This window comes from Pseudopipra pipra, chromosome 2, assembly GCF_036250125.1.
Source record: "Pseudopipra pipra isolate bDixPip1 chromosome 2, bDixPip1.hap1, whole genome shotgun sequence".
Classification (NCBI taxonomy): domain Eukaryota; kingdom Metazoa; phylum Chordata; class Aves; order Passeriformes; family Pipridae; genus Pseudopipra; species Pseudopipra pipra.
The window spans coordinates 66684178-66706042 of record NC_087550.1 but is presented as its reverse complement, the minus strand read 5'-3'; the positions used below and the strand labels follow the sequence as shown (position 1 = coordinate 66706042).

The 21865-nt window shown below is 34.3% G+C and overlaps 1 protein-coding gene across 6 annotated transcripts in view; it reads left to right on the top strand.

Moving 5' to 3' along the window:
- Positions 1-21865, top strand: part of DACH1 (dachshund family transcription factor 1) — a 352413-nt gene that overhangs the window by 291181 nt on the left and 39367 nt on the right. For all 6 annotated transcript variants that reach the window (XM_064645860.1, XM_064645861.1, XM_064645859.1 and 3 more), the window contains 2 exons: positions 14267-14418; positions 19508-19655. In XM_064645860.1, the coding sequence (XP_064501930.1) occupies positions 14267-14418; positions 19508-19655 (300 nt within the window). The remainder of the gene's footprint in view (positions 1-14266; positions 14419-19507; positions 19656-21865) is intronic.

Genomic DNA, 21865 nt, shown 5'->3' with positions numbered 1-21865 from the left:
TCTAAATTCTGTTAAACAAATAAATATTTGATTGATCTAGCTATCTAACTATCGAAAAAGGTACCTTTCTTTTTATTATGTTCCAAATTATATAGCAGAATCTATACTGATGAAACACAGTTCTCAAATAGTCCTCTTAGTTCTTTGCATGACTTGCGAAATGAAGAAGGTGCATGTGAAAGCCTCAAGATGGACAATCTCACTGCTAAAGTTTGGGCACTGTTAACAACTGCATCTGGTAGATACCTACCTTCTCTTCTTTATTGTATGGAGAATTTAGGTCCCTGTTTATAGAGTACTGCTTCCATGGCAGACTGCATAGCCTAGACAGAGGAATTCTACCCTTCATCTCTTTTAGGCACTCAATAAACCCTACCAATCACAAAGGGAGATCTGTGTGTGTATTTTTATGAGCAATTGTGCGGATAGACAAAGCCTTCAGAATTAAAAGTTTGTTTACAATTTACATTGTAAATTGGAAGCAGAATGAGAACATGCAAAAGAATATAAAGAATATATCAAAAAAAAGAGCTACTGAAATAAAGGGAATAAACGAATACTAAAACTATATACTATGCCTTTCCTACAGTGAAAGTTTAAAGAGTTTGGGGTCATGTTTCTTAACCCCTGAAATTCATAAATCTTTTTTTTTTTTCCCCCTCATTGATTTAGCTGTACTGAGCAATGATCAAAAGCAGGAAGATAGAAAGAAGAGGCAGGAACATAATAATCAGGCTTTTTTAATCTTTAATAAAATACTGATAGTTTCTTAAAATGGTTATTTGGCTCCTTTGAAATGAGAAGATAAATTCCTTGTGGAAAACTCTTCCATGTTTTATTGATTGTTTGTGAAGCAAAACATAAATGCTATATACAAAAATAAACTATGAGAGCATGTACATGCATACTTGTTCTGAATTCCTTATGATATTTATTTTCAACACTGATAGTTCTTTGCAATATTTGAATATTCATGTGACAGCATAAGGCTTATTTATATGAACTGAAACAAGAGGAAACCAGATGAAAGCACTATAAATCCTATGAATAAAAACAATATATTATCATTTTCCTATTTCCCAATGTTCTGAGTTTCAAGTAAGTAAAAGTTGTTTTTAAAATTTCTGCTACTGGGGAGTATTGTTGCATTTCTTAAATCAGACTGTAGGTACAATAAAACTTTCATAAACATGTTGCAAATTGCTTCCATCTTTCCTGTATAAATAAGATTCTGAGGGTTTCTAAATTACTTCAGAATTACAGAAAAGCTTTAGATTTAGTTGTAAATATTATAACACTGTATCAAATTTAAATTTGAAAATGCAAATTATGATTTAAAGTTGCCATCTTTTATTAATTAATTAATTTATTTATTTATTTATTTTAAATCCATGTCCCTAATCATCCAACCCAATGCAACTGTTTTACTCATGTTGTCTGATTCTACTGGTTTAGGAAATGTACAGACAGTAGAAGGGAAATACTGTGGCTCTCAGATGATACTCTCATCCTTTTACTTGTGTACTAAGGGTAGAGGTATTGTGCCTACAACAAATAGTAACTTATTTACATGTGATTGTCAATTGTTATCTCTCTGCATGTAGTTTACTGTCTATACTGAATTATTGTCTCTGGTTTATTCAAAGTTAGTTTATATACAGTAAGAAAGAAATAACCTGCTGAAAAGATGCTATTAGTAGAGCAGCACAGAGCTGAACCTTTAAACAAATATTTTCCTTATCTATAGTACGCATCCTTTGTCAGTGGGTGGATTTAAGGGATTTGGTTCCATTTTTGTAAAGTAATATGAAAAACTAATAGTGAAATGTCAGTATTAATATGTACCAGTTTGTTAGCAAAATTAAATAATAGTCTGTAGAAATATTTGAAACCATTAGATGAGTTTATCAAATAATTTGATAAATTTTACATTTGACTTCTCAGTTTTTTAATAAAACTGAAAAAATCCCAGTTTCCACATCTCTTACCATATCGTCATGTGTGTATTGTTTGTGTGGCTAAAGGTTCAGGAGCCAAGTCTTTCCTGCTCAATCTGATCAGTTCATGTATGTCTGTATGTATGTCTATGTGCTAGAGACATGTAAAATATTAATAGAAGGTCAATGAGTGTTCACCGAGCTCTCTTTACCATATGGCCCCTGTGGAGGATAGAAAGCCCTGGCTAGCTTAAGCCTGCCATATGGACCTGGTGGAAAAAGGTAGGTCTTGCACACAGTGCAAACCTACCATATGGACTGGGTGGAGCACTCAAAACTCTAAACATTTCTTGTACGCCAGGGCCTTTTACACAGAAGAATGTAAAAACATACATAATACATTACACACAAAAGCCATTGAAAAATGGATCAATTGTTTAGGTTTAATATAATGCTTTCAAGCAGTGTCCAAAACTATATAAATAATCAGGACTTATTTTGAAATAGTAAGGAGGATCATCAATCATTTATAACTGACTTTTTTACTTTGCATTTAACATCTGTTGTATAATGGGAATGTACGATACCTTAATGCTGTACAAAGACAGAACATCCAAAAATAGTGATAGGGTTAAAGCAAAGTTTTTCTGAATACGCTCCCCTGGGTCTCTTTTCCCTCCTGTTCTTAACCTGAAACACAAATTTAGCACACTCTGTAAGAGTTGTGAGGCAAATGCTGGATTTAGAAATATCTTCTGTGCTCTTAATCTTTTGGGGAATTGAGATTAAGCATAGGATAAGATCATTGATTCAACTTTATTCCCTCTGTGAAGAGTGTGGTGTTACATAGTGGTGTCCTCTTTTATAAACCAAAGATGTAGTAAAGTAGTATAGTAAAATGCTTGTATTTCAGATCACTGGACCTAATGTTGAACTTTTCTACACACTGCCATATAAACATATCTATATTGTCTTGAATTTTTTTTTTCTGGTCTTGAAATTTCAACAAGCAGACTAATTTCTTCATATCTTGGAAGGGGAAGAAACTACTGAATCAAAGACACTTTAGAAACAATGTGTTACTGAGAAAAATGTTTGAGATGTAAGGAAAAATTGTAGGAAGCAGTAGAATAAGCTGACTTGTAGACCAGCTAGGACAAAGAGAAGACAAAGGAAAGTTATTCTGAAAATAATAATAATTAAAGAAGAATTTGGATTTTACCATTTGAACTCATTACATTAAAATTTTGGTAAACAAACAGACTTCATCAGTAGCACTGACTGCCTTTCAAAAACTGAACAAAAAAATCACTGAAGTTGCTGTGACTTGCTCGTCTCAATTTCCTGGGTGCAGCAGTTCAAAACCATGCATGATCATCATTTCCTGATGCAGCTTTTGCTTTTTTTACTAGCTGGGCTAAAAGCCAACCTGTTATTGGAATACTGAATAAAAGTATTATCCTTAAATGTATAATGAGATAATAAAGCTTGTGCAATTTGTTTCCATTTGTTTAGGAGGTAACTGTGTTCACAGTACCATAATGGTAAAGATCTTTTGATTCTGGTTTTGTTTATTTACATTTATCAAACACATAAATTATGGTAAAGTCATAGAGAGCCTTTGAACCACTCTTAAGGTTTGTATTTTGCTTCTATTACATAGCATTTATAGTTGCTTAGGGATTGAAATAAATAATTTTTCAATTACGTTATTGGCATAAACATTCAAACTTTTACAGAAATTTTGATGTGAAACAGAATTAGTAAGATCTGTCCCTATAGTGGTGTTGCAACACATATTTCCTTGATGTTATGATATGATATACATAAAAGACTGAATGAAATATTTTATTTGCATGAATGTTTTAAACTGGATCCCAGAAAAGATTTTAATTTACCAGCAAGTATATGGCATGTTTGCTATGGAAGGTACCTTAATTTTCTGTATTTAGTGTAAACCAAACTGATCCATGTTACATGATTACTTGAAACTATTTTTTATCTTCTTAAATCAGTGCAGAATGCAACCCATAATGCATAAATACATAAAGGATATTTTTTGTCTTCTCTAATGTGTATTCTGATATATTAGCATAAATTACATATTCCAAGACATGAAGACACATGCAAGCCAAATTTCACTTTAAAGTGGATGCCTTAAATGGAGCAGAAAACATTAGAGGTAAAACTTCTACATTTTATTCTATCAGTGAGCATCAAGCTGGTGAATGCCATAGAAATACCACTAATGGACACATTCTGGCAGCTAGTTGCAGATGTTTGATGAATGAATTTCAAGAGAAATCATATCAGATGTAAAAATGCTTGCCTTTTCATTCTGAGTTTTGTTTCTGAGCACTCTGGGGTTTAGGGATTTTGTTTATTATTATGGATTTCTGTGAAAATCAGATATTAGGATATAACCTATAGACAACGGTTTGAGAAATGTGGCTATAATATTGTAAAGAACTGTTTCTGATGCTATAGACTATGAAGCTCTTATTGAATTCCCATAGGCAGACAGCCAAATTTCTATTAGGATATCATAACCGTATAATCCAAACTGTGTACATCAGTTATTGTCTACAACATTTGCATCTGAGTAGCAGAACCATTCCATAGATAGACATGTTAAGTAAGTTTATTATATCTCTTTAAAAAAAAATATTGTGGGATAATTTTAAAAAGTACTCTCTTATGCAAATGTGGGGGTTTTAGCCCCCAAAATAAGGAAGCCTCTGTGTATACTGATTCATTGCTTATGATACTAAAACAGCTCAGTCATTTTGTACCCTTCCTGGTGACAATTTGTCAAAATGGGATGCTTCACATCCTTTTGTTTTCAGCAACAATTGCTGTATTAGGGGTGAGAAGAGTTAAGATCTTGGAGTTACTAGATCATATATTTCTGTAAAAAGTGTGTATTGCCATTTGGGTACTTAAGCAAAGACTAGATGCTGTTGAACTATTGATGATAAAACACCTGTTTCCTTAACCTCTCAGAAGTGTGACTGCAGGGCTGGACCAATATAGTCCCCTAGGTACTTTGTTTTCAAAGCAGAGTTTCTTCCCCTACATTTCCAAAGCATTTGAAGCTTTTCCTTGCATGTTCATGGATTCCTGAACCTGTTGCCCAGTAACCCCATACAGTTGTGTCAGTTCAGTCTGTCTGACTTGGTTCCTGATTATTTTATTTTATTGGCATTTTTGGCAATACATCTGAGGTAGGAATTTTGGCAAGGCAAGATCTCGGGAACATCTTTTCTTAATACGTTTTTGTCTTGCTATGCATTTTTAGACTGGTCATCATATTCACTGGTCTTCATAGGTTCATGTATTGTAAGTGCAAATATTAGAGGTAACTGGTAGTATCCTTTATGTTAAAGAATTTATTAAAATCATAGGCAATTAATAGGAACTTACAGGAAAGTGAAGAGAATATGAGTATATATGTTTTTAAATATAGGGTTTCTGCAAAAAACACTGTCAATGTACATTTTATATATTTATCTAAAATAAAATATTTTCTCATGTTATTATAAGAAGAAACATGATGGTATTCTGTATGCATATTCAGTTAAACAAAGCACTTACATTAATAAATAGATCCAGTTTTACATATTCTGACCAAATAAATATTTTTCTATTGGGACAGATGACCAGTATAAGCTGCCATAAATTCAAAGTGTTTAAACCTCTTTTGTCTTCTCTGTTGAACTTCTCTGACATATTTATTTGTGAAATGCAGTACTGGTGACTTCTGTGCCACCACTTTACACCAGATGCCAAGCATGCCTGGTTAACCTCATCTGCTTGCCAGCACTGGAGGGATGAGGGTATGGAACAGGTTATGGGTTGCTGAATGAATGACAGCTGATGACTGTTGCTCAGACACATTACCATATATTCATTTTCTGTTTAGGCATCTGATTCATGCTGTCAGCAGATTACCAGGAACATAGGTCACGTGACCAGGTAGAAGGAGCATTAATACTTAGTCCCCCATAGCTGCAACACAGCTAGATATGGACTTCTTGAAAACATTGACTTTTTTTATTTTTCCTGAAGAGAATTATTAACTGAACACAGACCAGGAAAAACAGTGTGAATACAATGCAGTTCAAGGTATTAACATAAAACCTTCATCTTCAGAGAATTACAAGTTACCAGCTGTGCTCTTATCAAGAACTCCCTTCTTACTACTGTTATGCTTACAAAAGAGAAGTGCTGTTATTTTAGAGGACAGTGCCAAAAGTGCTAATATTGTTGATATTCCTTATTTTTAAATCATCTTAAATCCCCAAATAATAGATGTTTTTCAACTTTCATGAAACATGTCTAGAGGATTTTTAATGCAAATCATGTGGCCATTGAAATGATCCAATAAAATCTGGCAAAATGCAATTTTTCCATTATGTATTGTTTTTTCTCTGCATTTTGCAGTAGCCGTAGGGAGGCAGTTAGAGGGAGGAATAGGCAGCACAAAATAAATATGCATACTGTGGATGTATTGCCTTGTACAGTGCTTTTATCAGTTGAGATGTGCATATTCATGTTCATAATTTTGAAAATGGGAGATTTAGTGTACAATATATTCATTACGCAAAGTCCACTCCCTGATTCGAAGTTTCATTTTAATCAGGAATTTAGCCTTAACTGAAAATACTTGGCTTGATCATTTGGTTCTGCATACATTTAGGAAAGGTGGATGTATGGTCAGGCTACCTACGTGAGGGACCCAGCTTGTGAGCCAATGCAGTCAAGGAGATTCAATAGCTAGTATCACGAAGGGTGGGTTTTGATTTCCTAACCAGATATCCCTTTACTGCATAGATGATCATGAACACCCTGACTCAACATGACTGTACAAGAAGCTGAGAATGATTAGTGAACCTATAGGGAGGTGTATTTGCACAGCCCTCCACATACACATACGCATGTAAGCAGTTCTCATCGAATTGCTACGAAGCGAAGAAACATTATTTTTAGCACTCAGTATTGCCTGTCTGATGGAGTGGAGTTAGCAGAGTACTAATTGGGATGTTTGACATGAACCAGTAAAATACATTTATATTTTTTCCAGCATCCAAAACATAGATAGCCTTACTCTGCATCCAGTTCCTGCCAGTGGCATTTAAGGATCTCTAAAAAAGCAATAATGGGTATAGTTCTTATAATTAAGAACTGCAGGTTATGTTATTATAAAGTGCCTTGTTTTTATACTAATACATTGTTAAAAATGAAATAAAAATATTTAGCATACCTTTTTAACCATCATTTCTTCTTCAGGAATTTAGAGTTAATTTCTTAATTTCTTCAGAGTTAATGAATGTAATTTATTGTAAGGTGTTCAAGATATATGTGGTTTATGATTTTTAGATATATAGACAATCATTCTCTGACTATCCCATTTCTTCTTTTCCTGACATTTAATGCACTTAAAAAAATGTGTGAAAAATTCTGTGAGTAAACAGGATACTTTTTATTATGGGGATAGAGAAACCGTATAATTTTGTTTTGCACATTATGTGTTATGATGCCAAAGTACATAGAATAGAAATGCCATGGGCATTTTAACATTCCGTTGTATGGTAAAATACCTTTGGTTAAAAACAGTAATGATAATTTATTCTGAAATATTGTGAAATCCTTAGAAAAAATAAATCAGCCAATACTGCTTGACCCAGCCCTATTCAGTAATATGCTGCAAAATAAGATAAAGGTTATTAAAATAATCCTTTTATTGAGAGAGAAAATTAGATAAGTTGCACTGATTGACTCTGAGGCCCTCCTAGGGACATGTAAAATGAAGAATACACTGCACTTGATCTAGTCCAAAAAGCCTGAAGAAATCCTCAGAGCTGGAACATCACCACTAATTATACATTTTTGCTTTTTGGATATATTTTGTCAACTCTTTCCATTAATTTATAGTGATGTTATACCAGTAATTCCTTAAGAAAATTAAAATATGTGATCTTTAAAGACAAGAAAATATGTTGTCTTAAAAAACAACATTTTGGCTGTTTTGTCTATATCTTGCTGAGTCAGTGTAAATTTCTTGCTCTTGAGTACTCTTTCTTCTCCCCTCCTTCACCTCATAGTCACAATCCTATTATCCCTTTCCAAAGTGTTTGGCCACCTTGAGTGTCCTTCTCCCCTATTTTCTCAGCTTTCCTGTTTCCTCACTTCCTGATTACTGTCTGTCTCCTTGTCAAGTCATCTCCATTTCCAATCTTCCATGTCCTTATTCCAGCCAGCAATACATTCCTTTTTTTTCCCTTTGTGCTTATAGATACATTGGTTTAAAAGGTATCAGCATAGAAGGGATATCGCTGAACCTTGGAGAAAGAGAGGTCCCCAATGTTGTGTTCAAGAGGTGATTCTCCATCTGTCTCTAATTTGCCATTATGAAGACAACTCCAACTGCAGTATGATCAATGATCCTATACAGTAGTGAAGAATCATCTGTAGAGATGGCATGTTCTTTAAAGGATTAAAGAATACTGGAAATTTATTAATGGAAACTTTTCCAAAAAGGAAAAACATCGAGTTAAAATATTGTGTTTTCAGTAGTTAAAATCTGATAGAATTGTCAATAAGTCTGAGTCTTACTGTTGGTGGGCAAGTCCTGCTTCTAAACATGCCTCCAAAATGGACGTATAAAACAAAGTTCTTATGTCCATTTATTTCTGCGTAATCCTTTACATCAAGTGAGGATGTGCATATTTCAAAGCCATGCCACTTACGAAAATGGCCCATAATGGTATACTTGATAGTTAGATGCATGAGACCTACTTGCACAAATATAAGCGACTGCATCAGGTACAAAGCCATTGCGCATAATGTACACATCCAAGAAACGTATTCTCAGTAGCTGTGATCCTTTCCATGTAGGCTTTTAATCTTTTAGTCATATTTCATTAGTGGTGAGTTACTATTCCCAAAATCCTCAGGCAAACATACCAAGCCAAGAAACAGAACTCAGTGGATAGCATTTGCAGTGGTATTATTAACTGTGAGAGCTCCAGACTCTTTGAAGTGTTACAGAAATAACAATCAGTGAGTCAGTCTATTTGAATATTTTATATTCCCCCTTGATTTCCAGCTGCCACAGTTGCAAATGTTTTAATTTCAGAGTATTTGGGTGTCCTGGAGAACTGTTGTTAATATGAAAAGAAGATAATAAGTTGTAGATTGAAAAAAAAAAGTTTTTGTAAGAGTTTGTTTCAGTACATTCCTTTTACAGTCCATAACATCCTTTGCAGTTATCTTGCAATGCCCCGTTATAGGTAGGGTGAATCTTGAATGACCAAATCTATAAAGCAGCCAAATGATATGGGAATTGGGCAAGAGGATTTTGTTTATTTATTTGTTTGTTTGTTTGTTTGTTTATTTAAAATTTGCCTGAAGTTAGTAATCAGTTCAGTTTAGGACATGGGATCCCTTGTTCTTTTGTGTTAATATAAATCCACAATTAAAGTTCAATTGAAGTAGAAGAGCTTCTCAGACTTGAAACTTCTAACTCTGAGAAAGGTGAAATATAAAGCTTTGTACTGAACAGTGTTTGACAACATAAGCCAAAATCATATTAAGCCAAATGGAATAGATTGTTTCTACAATGCAGAAAAAATGTATGCACCAGATTTATGGTAGTGAAAAGTGGAAACAGAATCCTCTTTCATCACTCAAATGGTAAGAGTGAGCCTGTGTTAGGAACAAATACACGTGAAATATTTTGCAGAGAACAGAAAAGCATCAAGATGCATTACAAAAAAAAACATTAAATGATTACAGAATGGCAGTAATCTGTATAGGGTTTGTTTTTGGGGGGTTTTTTTGGGTTTTTTTTGAGTCAGCTATTATGACTTGCTTTCAAATCCTGACAATATCAATATTCTCCAGTTTGATTGGTGGCCGGTCTGAACTTATCCTACTTGCTTTTAGGAATAAAGACAAGAGAATAGCTGCCTCTATTCATCTGTTATTGTTTAAATAGCTGTCACAGCTTCCAGGATGTCTGGTTCCATGTTATCTGGTGGAAGAATAAAATAGAATGGCACCAAACCAAACACAGTGAAATATGTTTGTTGCATTTGGCCCAAACCAGGTGCTGTTTACAGATAAAATCTGGTTTGAACAAAACCAGGTGAATTTTGGAAATTGAGGAACAATGGATGTAGTGGTTGTAGCATTTACAAATATTTTAAAGGTACGTGTTGCATTCAGACTTGCCTATTATGGTGATTTAGTTCATATGTCAGGACACATATTTATCTCTGCCCAGACACTGTAGAGGTTTGGGTAACAGCTTGTCCTATCCTTGTTTATTTGTTAATTTATAACATCTCAGTTCCCAGCACAAGCCAAGGCAGGCCTGAACACTTCTTTGTTCCGCCTTGTTCTTTCTTTTTTTCCCCCCTTTCTCTTCATTGTTGTGCTCCCCACTCTGACAATGGAGTTGTAGGCTGACCCTATTTCCCCTTTTGCCCTGACTTGTCTTCCAACACTTCCTTTGATGTGTTTAGGCTGAAAATGCCAAATCTCTGTTTCCCAGCAAGGGCTCATCATTTTGCAGCATTGCTCTGCTAATAGGTTAAGAGGAACATTAGTAGTTTCTCTGCAGCCGTTTAAAAGATGTTAGGCTAATGGAAACGAAAATATCTCATCCTATTGAGAAAAGAGGATTTGTGCAGGAATGAAATATTTTTAAAAGTCTTAAAGGCAAGAGGTCATATTATTTTGCTACTAAGATATGTGGTTATGTTTTAATTGGCTGTGTTTACAATGTGGTTTTTCTTTAATATGCATTTTTTCAAGATTCCCTCAATCATCGCTTATCTCACATCCACAAATATCCATGCTTCCTGTGTATAATATGTACATTTGCTCTGTTTCAAACATACTCACACTCAAAGTTTATTTCACATGGGACATCAAGAAAACAAAGTCACATTAGTCTGACTTTATTTTCTGAGTTGACCTTTCATTAAAATAAGTTCACAGTAAGTTCATCTCTCTAGTCTTACTCTTCAGTGTAAATCTGTTTCTGTTATTTATTGTAACATAAGAGTTTGGATGTTATTTTGAATTCATATCATTCTAACCCTTTTTGATTTACTTTGCCAATTGCGAAACGATACCACACATTGTTAAAAAAATCTTTGCAAACTTCACATTTTGAGCATGCACAAAGTACAGCAAGCTTAGAATTAAATAAATTGTAAAGTAGTAATACAGTAAAAAAAATTGATCCCTTGCTTAAATTCTATGACAAGACCTGTGTTGGAGCTTTCTATATCTCAACAATTGCATGGAAGAGCAGTTTTTTAATTAATTAAGACTTATGGAATTTTGAAGTGGGTCAGTTTTATCTAATATATAAAAATATTAAAATATTTTGATCGTTTAAGACCTAAAAAACCAGTAAGATTCCAAGTAGTCTTAGAAAGTATGAGAGGTCCTTGGTCCATTTTGCTGCCAAACCTAGAGGAAAATGACATATTTCCAGTTTTCTTTCTCATTTATATGAATCGACTTCACTATGCATACTAGTGATTCGACTCTTTCTTGCAATACCATGCAAGAGCAATACCTTCACCGGAACCACTGATATAAAGAATAAAGAAATCTTTAGCTAAAAAAACTTAGTTATGTAACACAGAAGAGGCTTTTCAATTTTTTTTTTCTCTCCTTTTTTTTTTAATTTTGGGTAGAAATCATTTGGGAAAGACGTATTTTTCAGCAGAGGAAAAAAATTTCAGCTATGCAATAATACTGTGTAGTGTTTATCAATCTATTATCTACCCAGCTTTGTTTAAGTTTTGGTTTTCTTCTTTTGATTAATGAAAGCCTAACAATTCTAACAGCAGTTTGGAAAAAAACATTTGGTAATGATTTTTCACACTAGAATAGGATTTGAGAAGTTGAACTAAGCTAGTTTTCAATACCCAGGAATACCTAATTTATTATTTCTAATGAAGTAGTGAATATTTCTATAATATTTTAAAAGTCGGAAAGAAGAAAATCGTATTTACGGCCAAATTTTAGTATGTTACTACAAAATTACTACAGAGCTATCCATGCTGCTGTGGGGTAGCACAAGGACAGCGGATACATCCACAAAGTACATTTGCAGAGCCTGTTTCAAATCTTAGTAAGGTAGATAGGAAATGGTTCAGTAATCTAGAGCCAGTATTTTTCCAGGCACTTTGCAACATGACTGGAAAACTTAGATATAGCTGAAAAAATCCTTTATGACTCTGAATGGAATGAAGCTTTCCTTGGTCAACATCAGCTCCTTTCAGTAAACTGACCTTGGAAAGCTTTTAAATGATGACTTTATGAGAGTCATTTTGGCATGAGTTGTGACAAATGGGGGATATGGAACAGGGTCTTACTCCTGGTGTAGACTACTCTCAGCTTGAGCCATGGTGAAGTAGGAAGAACAGCATCCATGTTAGGAGTGATCTCACCAAAAGCAGATCTTTCCATCTGAGGTAGTCATCTTAGGTCTCTCTTACAGTGAAAAGACTCTTGTAGAGAAAGATTTGCCTCTTCTTGTAGCAGATGCCTGTGAGAGTTCGGAAGATTTCTGAATCTTAAACTGATAGTGTCTGCTTCTTCCCACTGACCACAGAAAGAGTTCAGTGAGACCAGCCCAGAAGCAGATATCCTAATTCCTGTTTTGGTATTTCTCTAGAAGGACATAGTGAGAAAGGCTTTTACATCAGCACTGTAAATACTGGCCAGCATGACAGAACTGATGAGAGATGGGGCAAGAAATCTGCACCTGAGTGTGGCTGATAGAGATTGCTTCCTTCTGGAGCAATGATGATGGGGACTGTTGGAATAAACTGGGACTTCAGGTTATGGTTTTCTTGTCCTGAGGTCATCAACCCTTGGTTACTGAAGATTTCAATTTTCATGGGCCTAGACTATGTCCACTTAGGAAAATACTTCACTCAGTCCAAGGGAAAGCTCTTTTTAGGCAACTAGCATCAACTTTCATATACAATTCTAATGTACAAGGTAGAATAAATAGGGAAATACAACTACTATAGAAACTATAATTAAATAAATAAATAAAAAGAAAATAAACTACTCCAAAACATATATACTTTACAATGATCAAAGCTCAAATGGAAAAAAGCAAGTCTGACAAACTCCTTTGTAGTCAAATAGCTGAACAAAGATCTGCATAATACCTAGAGTACATTCTGATGTCCTTGTATTGTACTGAGATACGTCAATACGTGTCAGTTAATGATTGAGCCCTTGGTAAGAAGGGTATGTATGCATATATGTATCTCTATATACGTATAGGTAGTTTTCCTTTTGACAAATTCAGGTTAACATCTAGTGCAAAGAAATTGACCTAAATTTCTGTATCCTATCAACAGTAGTCTAAAAATATTTCAGAAAGTAAGAAAAACCCAAACCAACCAAACAAAAAAACCCACAGAAAACAAAAAAATCCCCCAAAACCCCACCAACCAGGGTATTGAAGTTTCTATTAGTCATGAGGTTTTTCTATGTTTTTTTTTTTTTTCCATTTCTTAATCCATTCACAGATTATCTATGAAACTTTAATCTTAGAAGTCTTCAAACTGTGGAAGCTTTTTTTCTGTTGTGATGTCAGAACTGATCAAATCTGATTGTGACAAAAATCCTACTAAGGAGTTTAGCACTAATTATTAGAAGATGTCCGTGCTTAAAAAAATTAGGCCAGTGATTGTTACCACACTGTTAATTTCATGTGTTGTTCAGACATGTTTTAATTGTGGGAATCAGGTGTACTTTCTTAATGAAAAATGTATTGGGGAGCTGCAGTTTTTCTTGGTGTTGCAAAGTCTTCTGAGCTGTAAGTGAAACCATTAAGAGTGGGAAGGGTTAATTGTATGGGAAGCCTCGTATTCAAAGACTTCTCATATACAAAATATATGTCACGCTAGAAAATCTTCTATTGTCAATCCAAATAGAACACAAACTAAAATGAGATAATTGGGAAGGTGCCCATAAAGTCAGCCTGAATATATTATCACAAGTATATGTGAGATAATATTTGTTTTAAAAAGATTCTATGGCACTGTAAACTCAGTCTCATTAGAGACTGCATTTAAAAGGCTTATAAAGTTACTCATTAATGTTATCTTGTTGTATCTCCACAGCTTTTTCATTAAAGAAAATTCAGCAGAAAGCATTTTCTCCTGATAGCAGGAACCAATTTGCAATAAATGTTCTGGAAACCACTAGGGAAGCCATTACTGAGGTCTAATAAAAACAGACAAGCGTAACTTGTTCTATATTTTTGTTTCAATCACATACAGATGAGACCCCGCTCTCCACACCAACCGCAAGAGACAGCCTTGACAAACTTTCTCTAACTGGGCATGGGCAACCACTACCTCCGGGTTTTCCATCTCCTTTTTTATTCCCTGATGGATTGTCCTCCATAGAGACCCTTCTGACTAACATCCAGGTAGGCCTTTTTGTAGATCAGCTTAAAGGGATGGAGAGGAGCCAGTTGCAGATTTGTCTGAATTAATAAAACCATTCTAGCTTAATCAGTTCATAAGATTATTTGGATCAACTCATTTACTGAAACTTTCTAGTAATTTAGGTTTTAAAGGAACAACGGCAAACAAATGAATTTAGAAGCTGTCAGATACAGCACATAAAAATACAGATTGTATATTAAACCACAGCAGAAAATTCATTGTAAATTACATTGATATGTTTAACAACATTTGTCTTCAATGCTCTTTTTATTACAGGCTAATGAAATGTATCTTACTGTTTAACTTTATCTCATTTACTAAACTGAGAAACAATTCTTTAATAAATAGTTATTTTAAATTGCTGGAGTGCCAAGGTGGAAATGATATGTAAAGCTATTTGAAATGTGTCTCCCATAAAAGCATTTACAAAAAGCACTTCTTATATAAATAAGCTCATTGCACTTACAGTACTGTCTTCAAAGAATAGACTTCAAAGAGTATTACCAAATTTTATACAGATTTCCTATTTGGTAGTCACAATGTCTGTTTTATGTACAGTAGAACCAGATTCAAATATTATTTGAATTATACACTGCTATGTAGCTTAAAGCCAAGTTGTTGGTGTTTCATATCAGAATGAAGAATTTTTTTTTGTCCTGCTTCACAGGGTTTGCCTCTTTCCTCATCTTGTTTAACACCCAGCTTGTAGCCTGAGGTGTCGGGTGTGCATGCTCTCAGCACCTGGGCAACCACTCTGCCCATTCTTAGCAAAGCATCCTGCTGATGGTTTAAGCCACAAACCATTTCAGTCTCTCACACTAGTCAGTTACAAATAGCGGATATTCAAAAATTAACCTGTGGAGTTAATTAAAAAAAGTATATATTTATATTTTTTGCAAAGCCTTTCACTCTATGGTTTTAATGATGAGAGCATACAAATTATATATATTTTCCTGACTAAAAGAGAAGCAATAGTATTTGAAAGTGTTTTTACCATGAATAGTTAATGTTGCAATGGGAAGCCTCTGAGCTACAACCCTCTGGAAGCCAGGAGGTGTGTCTAGGAAAGCTTCCCTGTGTGCATACCTTGTTCTTCTAGTTCTCTTTTTTCGCTCAATGTGGGCACTGGTTGGAAACAAGATATGATCTTCTAGATACACTGTCAGACTCATTAGTAAGGTCATTTTGATCTCACATATAAATCTGTAGCTAACAAAATTCAGTTAGGTGGAACATACACCTAGATGCAGTGAGAAAGAGAAGGAGCTTCAATATACCTTCCCCTTCACCTCTTTCAAAGTAGGCAACACATTATTTGCATAGTTTAAAAATAATGATAGGTAATACTGGTTTTAAGACTGAGGTTTGATATATATTTAATTTCTGTAGGATCATTAGACTGCCTTAACATGATGATTTTTTTGGATACATGAAATAATGGGTAGAAAGTCATAAATCAACTTAACTTTATATTTGGGACATTTCTAAAGAATTTATCAGTGGAAATTACTAAAACAAGTACAGTAAAGTAAACAAACCAAATCAGAATGACTTATGAATCTCCAGGGGGGAAAAAATGTCTATTTTTGGCATTACATTAAATAAAAATTGTCAAGAGTGACACTGAGGAGAAGAATGGCATGCTGTGCTTAAAGCCTGGCTCCAGATAGAGTCATTCTGTGTTAAAACCAAATCTGGAACCTGAGCGTGTTCGCTACAATTATCATTATCCAGCCTCCATAACATCTGACCTTCCCTAAAGGGAAATATTTCGGTTTTGCTAATGTCCTGTGTTGCACTGCATTTCCCATTGTCATTGGCAGCATATTGATTTAATGTCAGGTTAGAGGATTAGCCATAGCACATACAAGTTGGACATACTGTATTTTGTGTAATCTTTTCCAGATGATCCACTGGAATAATTAATAGAGTTTCATGCAACTCTGAAATTGCTATTCCTGTTCCAAGGGGCACTGATAATTTTTTAGCTGCACCTTTTAGTTTTTCTCAGCCCCTTCTGCATTGAATAAAGGGAGATACTGAATGTTTCAGTATTTTTGCATTAGAGCTGTCATTGGCAGCAACAGCACTTTTGATATGCATCAGTTTGGCTCTAGTGCAGATTTTTTTTCACATTGCATGCCTACTGATGTGCACTGATTTAACTTCTAAAAATGAAACTTAATTTTGTGTAGCTTATAAGTAGTCCCTAGTGGATCTTGACTCCAAAAAGCTAATATTTTTCAGACATAATCACCAGCAATAGGTAATGTATTACCATTAGCTATGTTAGCAAGTATAAAAAAAGGAAAGGCTAGGAGAGGAAGTATGGTGCAGAAATTCAATAGAAAATGTAATATGCTTTTAGCAGCTTCGTACTTTGCAGCAATTCTTAATATAAAATTACACACATCAGTGTTACACTCTAGTGTTCTTCTCCATGTTTATTCATAATGATTGTTTCATATTTAAAGAACACCAAAATATTGTGTTTTGTCAGCCAAGGACAATAATAGTTTAATAGTAATTTATTTTAAACTGCTACTGATAATACAACCAATCAACACATTAAGCGATGCCAACATTGGCATCTTGCTAAATAATCTCTACGCTTTGCACTGAGAGTACATCTTTCAAAGATAAGTCAACAAGAGCAATCAGAGCAGAAAATTAGAATTTGGTATCTTAGAATTAAAATACAGCTAAACTAAAGTTTTAATTGGGGTTATCTAAAAGGGCACTTGATGTAATGATCTCTTTCATTTGTTACTAATTGTTTGTTCCTGATGAAGAAGAAACATATACATGAATGTAGTGGAATTGAGTAGAGATGGCAGTTGCTTGAGGAGCTTGATTTTATTGTTAAACACGATGGATTGTAAGAATTTGGGGGGAGGGTGTTTGCAGCTTTAAACTTACTAGACAATACACTTTTCATCAACAAATACCTTTCATGTAATTTTACTTGATCTGGTTTATTAACGATTTGGATGAATCACATGTTCCAGTAAGTGATTAATAGGAGGAGATTAAAACATTCTAGAGCATAAGCCAGAAGCAGGTATTGATAAACAACTTCTGCTTCAATTTCTTAGTATTTCAAATGCATCAATGTAGAAGAATATGGCAGGGGAAAGGAACAGAATTCAAATTAACTTCTACAAAATAGATTGTAAAGGCTTTAAAATATTATAGATTATATTTTGCTTTGCATATGTATGTAGAGCATTATATTTAGCTTTCTTTTTTACTTCAGTAGTAATTCAGGTTTAACATTCAACACAAAATATCTTTGTTATTTAGCCATTTTAGAATAGCAGTTGGGTCTTTGAAAGAAAACTGCTAAAACTTTGAACATATTTGTAAGAACATCTATTATGTCACCATTGTTACCATATTTCCGAACATGGTTCTATACTTACGTAGCGTTTATCATTTTGGTGACCATCTGTGCCTTGGAATCAGAAGGTGTTGAGATCTTTTAGCTTCTGTGGACTTTATTAGATTCAAGTGTAATAGAACTGCAAAGCATTAAGCTCTGAATAAGACAACACCTGAGGCATCAATTTAGTTAAGAAGGAGGATGAGGAATACTGAAAATAACAGGCTCTGTAAACAGATTTGAAAGAGGAGTTTGAAGGACACAAATTTTAAAGTAGTCATTGATACTGGGAAGACCAGAGGGATAAAAATGCAGACTAACACTCATGAAAAATACTTTTTCTATTTCTCAAGTATGACTTCTTTTTCCATTCTTTTTTTTGGAGATATATTAAAAAAAAAAAGTAAAAAAACATGCAGCCCAGAATCCAATTTAGGAAGTGTGCCTGAGGGGTGAGGAAGCTTATTTTGGAGTGGGGGGTCATGGTTTCATATCTGTAGCACTACAGGTCTTGAGTGTGAACCTTGTATCTGTCAGCTTAATGCTTCCCTAGCAGAGCCATTGGGGAGTACTCTCCATCTCTCCTGTTGGCATTGTTTTGCTTTATATCAGTAATTAAATCTCTGTTGGGTCAAATTATCTCTATGGTTAAGTTATCAAGAGTCTTGCCTAGGATAAAGGAGAGTTATTTTTGTATCCTTGGAGGTTCATATATGCATATCCATGCTTAATTATCTGCTCTATTATGATAGCTTCAATAGGAGAGATTCATGTGTAGACCTAAGAGCTTGGTGTCCAGGCTTCTTGAAAATCTAAAAGGACGTTTCCATGTTCATTTATTTCAATTCCATTTCTCCTTCCATTTCCATGCCCTATCTCAGTGTCCTAACTATGTAGTTATTATTATTATTATTGTTATTGTTACACTGTTAGCTCTGCCAGGATCATCCTACTTCCTTGCAAAAGAAGAAGGGAGTGTGAAGTTGAAATTCACAAAAGAACTGTAGAATAGTCTGAATTATTATTTCCTGATACAATAACAACAGGAAAAAAGGCAGAATTTTTCTCAGGTCAAGAAATCGAGAGATGATTGTGTTTCGTTCTCTGCTGTGAGATAATTATCCAAGATCAGGTAATGGACTTTTTAAACAGAGATATTTTCGTGCTCTGTGACTCTCCTTTGCTTAGCATCCCAATGTACCTATCATTTTTGGAAACTCTATGAAATATGAAAATATTTGAAAGTAATAATAATTAACAATTATGAGGAGCAAAATGGCAAGACTTTAAAAGAGCCTTTCTCCCTTTGCTAATTTTCATTGGCTTGAGTTGGACTAGAGATTAAATTCTGCGTATGATGTGATTGTGAGACTGCCAATTCTTTTTCAATTTTCTTGAAAGGAATAGACCTATCCCTCTATGTTTTCACATTAATTATGTCATAATCAAATGCGAGTTTGCATTTTCTGGGAAAACTTGACTTGTGGCTTTTTACAGATTTTTGTCCATCTGTTAAAATTAATTCCAGTTAAAAATTGCTGTTGATAATTGGGAGGCTTTGATCCTGTGACGTAATAATTTTATTTCTGGAATCTCATATGACTATCAGGGGAAAAAACCAGTAGCTAGTTATTATGTCAGCTGTTCTAACATTGTTTCAAACATTATCCAACTTCATCTTTGCACAGGGTCTACTAAAGGTTGCTATAGACAATGCCAGAGCTCAAGAGAAACAGGTCCAACTGGAAAAGACAGAGCTGAAGATGGAGCTCTTCAGGGAACGAGAACTGAGGGAAACACTTGAAAAACAGTTGGCTGTGGAGCAGAAGAACAGAGGTATTTTAATTAAACAGACATAAACAGTTTGCTATTTATTTCCTTAGGAAAAATAATTTTTTATCAAACACTTGTGTTTGATCAAAACACTACCCCCCTTACATCATGTTGTGTCTCAGCTGACTGCAATGCAAGAAGTTTTATAACCTGCCTGATTTTCTGTAGGATCTTCATGAGACTTGGAGCAAGGACCTTCTTTTGCTCAATGTTTTTCTTGAATATTGCTTGTTACATCAGTAATAAAAAAGTGATTATAAATACCATAAGTGCTGTTACAGAATTTTACAGGTTGTGATCATTATGATAAGGGATAGCTTCTTAATACAATTTAAGAATCTGCAAGTTTTTAGGAACTCTTGTCTGTGTTCTTATATTGCATATTTAGGCATAAGTAATAAATATGAAGATGATAGTAATATATAAGCCCTTTATAGTGCATAGTAGATAAAATGCATATTTGTAGAAGGAACAGTTAAGGTTCTTCTTGATAAAGCAAGACCATTAGTAGCATTTCTAACATTAACACTGTAAAGCATATACATGTTAAAGATTTTTAAATAATTTCATTGATAGTAAAGGCAAGACTATTTACAGTGATTTGCATTAACTGTTTGCATTATGAGCATGTTCCCATCTTTCTTCGTGCATCCATTTTTCTATCTGTGTATGCCTCACCCTTTAATAGTGTCTAATTACTTTCAAGGGACAGCTAACCTCTGGGACTCACTTGCTGTTTAACTCAGACCATAGCAAGTCAGACGTGTATTTTTGCAGGGCTAGAGTTACAACTCTCTTCTTATCCAGTTTAATTTTCTGGGAACCACCTAAATAGAGAATGCTAAGAACAATTGGTTTCACAACCAATGTCATTATACCTTTAACTAACACGCTAGCAGTAAGTACAAAATGTAATCCTGTTTACTGCCTTGACCCATTCAAAGGTAGGACTATCACATCATTAATTATCCTTTTTTAACTTTTGAGAATACATTTTTAAGACAATAGCTATTAACAATTATTACAGCTGTGCAGTGCATCATCCCTTTGTGCACAGCTGGTCCATTCTGCTCAGTACAATTGTACTGCTTACACTTCTGAAGTAGTTTGGTAAAAGAGCTTGTTTATTCTTTGAATCCTTCTCACAACTGCTCAAATATATATTCTTTTTTAGAGTTACGCAATCATATGCACAGTACAAAAGGTTGTGGGGGAACCATCTGACCTTACTTGAGTTTTGCCATCTAAAACTTCTATTTAGATGAATAGAAGTTCCCTTTCTGGTCAATAAAGAAAGAGATTTGTATATCCTGTTCTCACATAGGTCATCAATTGCACTGTGAAGACTTGTTTCTCTTCCCTTTAACTCCCGGGGGAATATCATTGACTCGACTATACTAGACACATATGTTTTGATCAGCTAAAATTAAGCAAAATGAATTTCACTCAGAGTTGTCAGAAAAGAGTATGGGATAGTCCCTCATTTTGTTCAGGGTACTGAAATAATTGACAATATTATTTTCAGCATGATGCATTACCTGCTTTTGGATATGTATCCCTCTAATGATGATATTGCACTGGGAAGAGTCAGACCAAAGAGGAATAGATTTGAACAGTTATTGGTGATATGCAGCAAAGCAATTATAATGAGGATAACTATCTCTACCAGTAGATACTTCTGTTCCAAAGAAAGAAAAGTGATGGATTATTCTTTGAAAGGAACAAATTGATGTAAGAGTGAAAAAAATAAGGCCAGATTGTAATTATTGTGAGAATTTATTCTTCAATTAAAGGTAGAAAAATGCATAGGAGCCTTTACCTATTATTAGTTTTCTAGATAGCAAGTTTATCTTAAAGAAAATTTCACATGTCTTAAGCATGAACAAGATGGGAGAAGTGTACCATATCCCTGAAGTAAAGATATACCGTATGAAAATACTGAAATACACTTAAAAGCTACAGCACAGAAACACAAGCCAGTGTTTCACATACAGGTCAAAACTCCTTAGGTGAATGGGATCTGCAACATTAGGCAACATCTATCTATCTTTTGCTCATCATGTTAACACAAGTCAAATATCATTTTCTTTAGTAGCTGCATCTGAATATTTTTGCCTTTTTTTTGGAACATTAAATTCACTGCTGCTACTGTATATTCTATAGAGCTGCGTATTTACTGTACTGTTTCCTTCCTTCTTTGTAAATATTCCAAT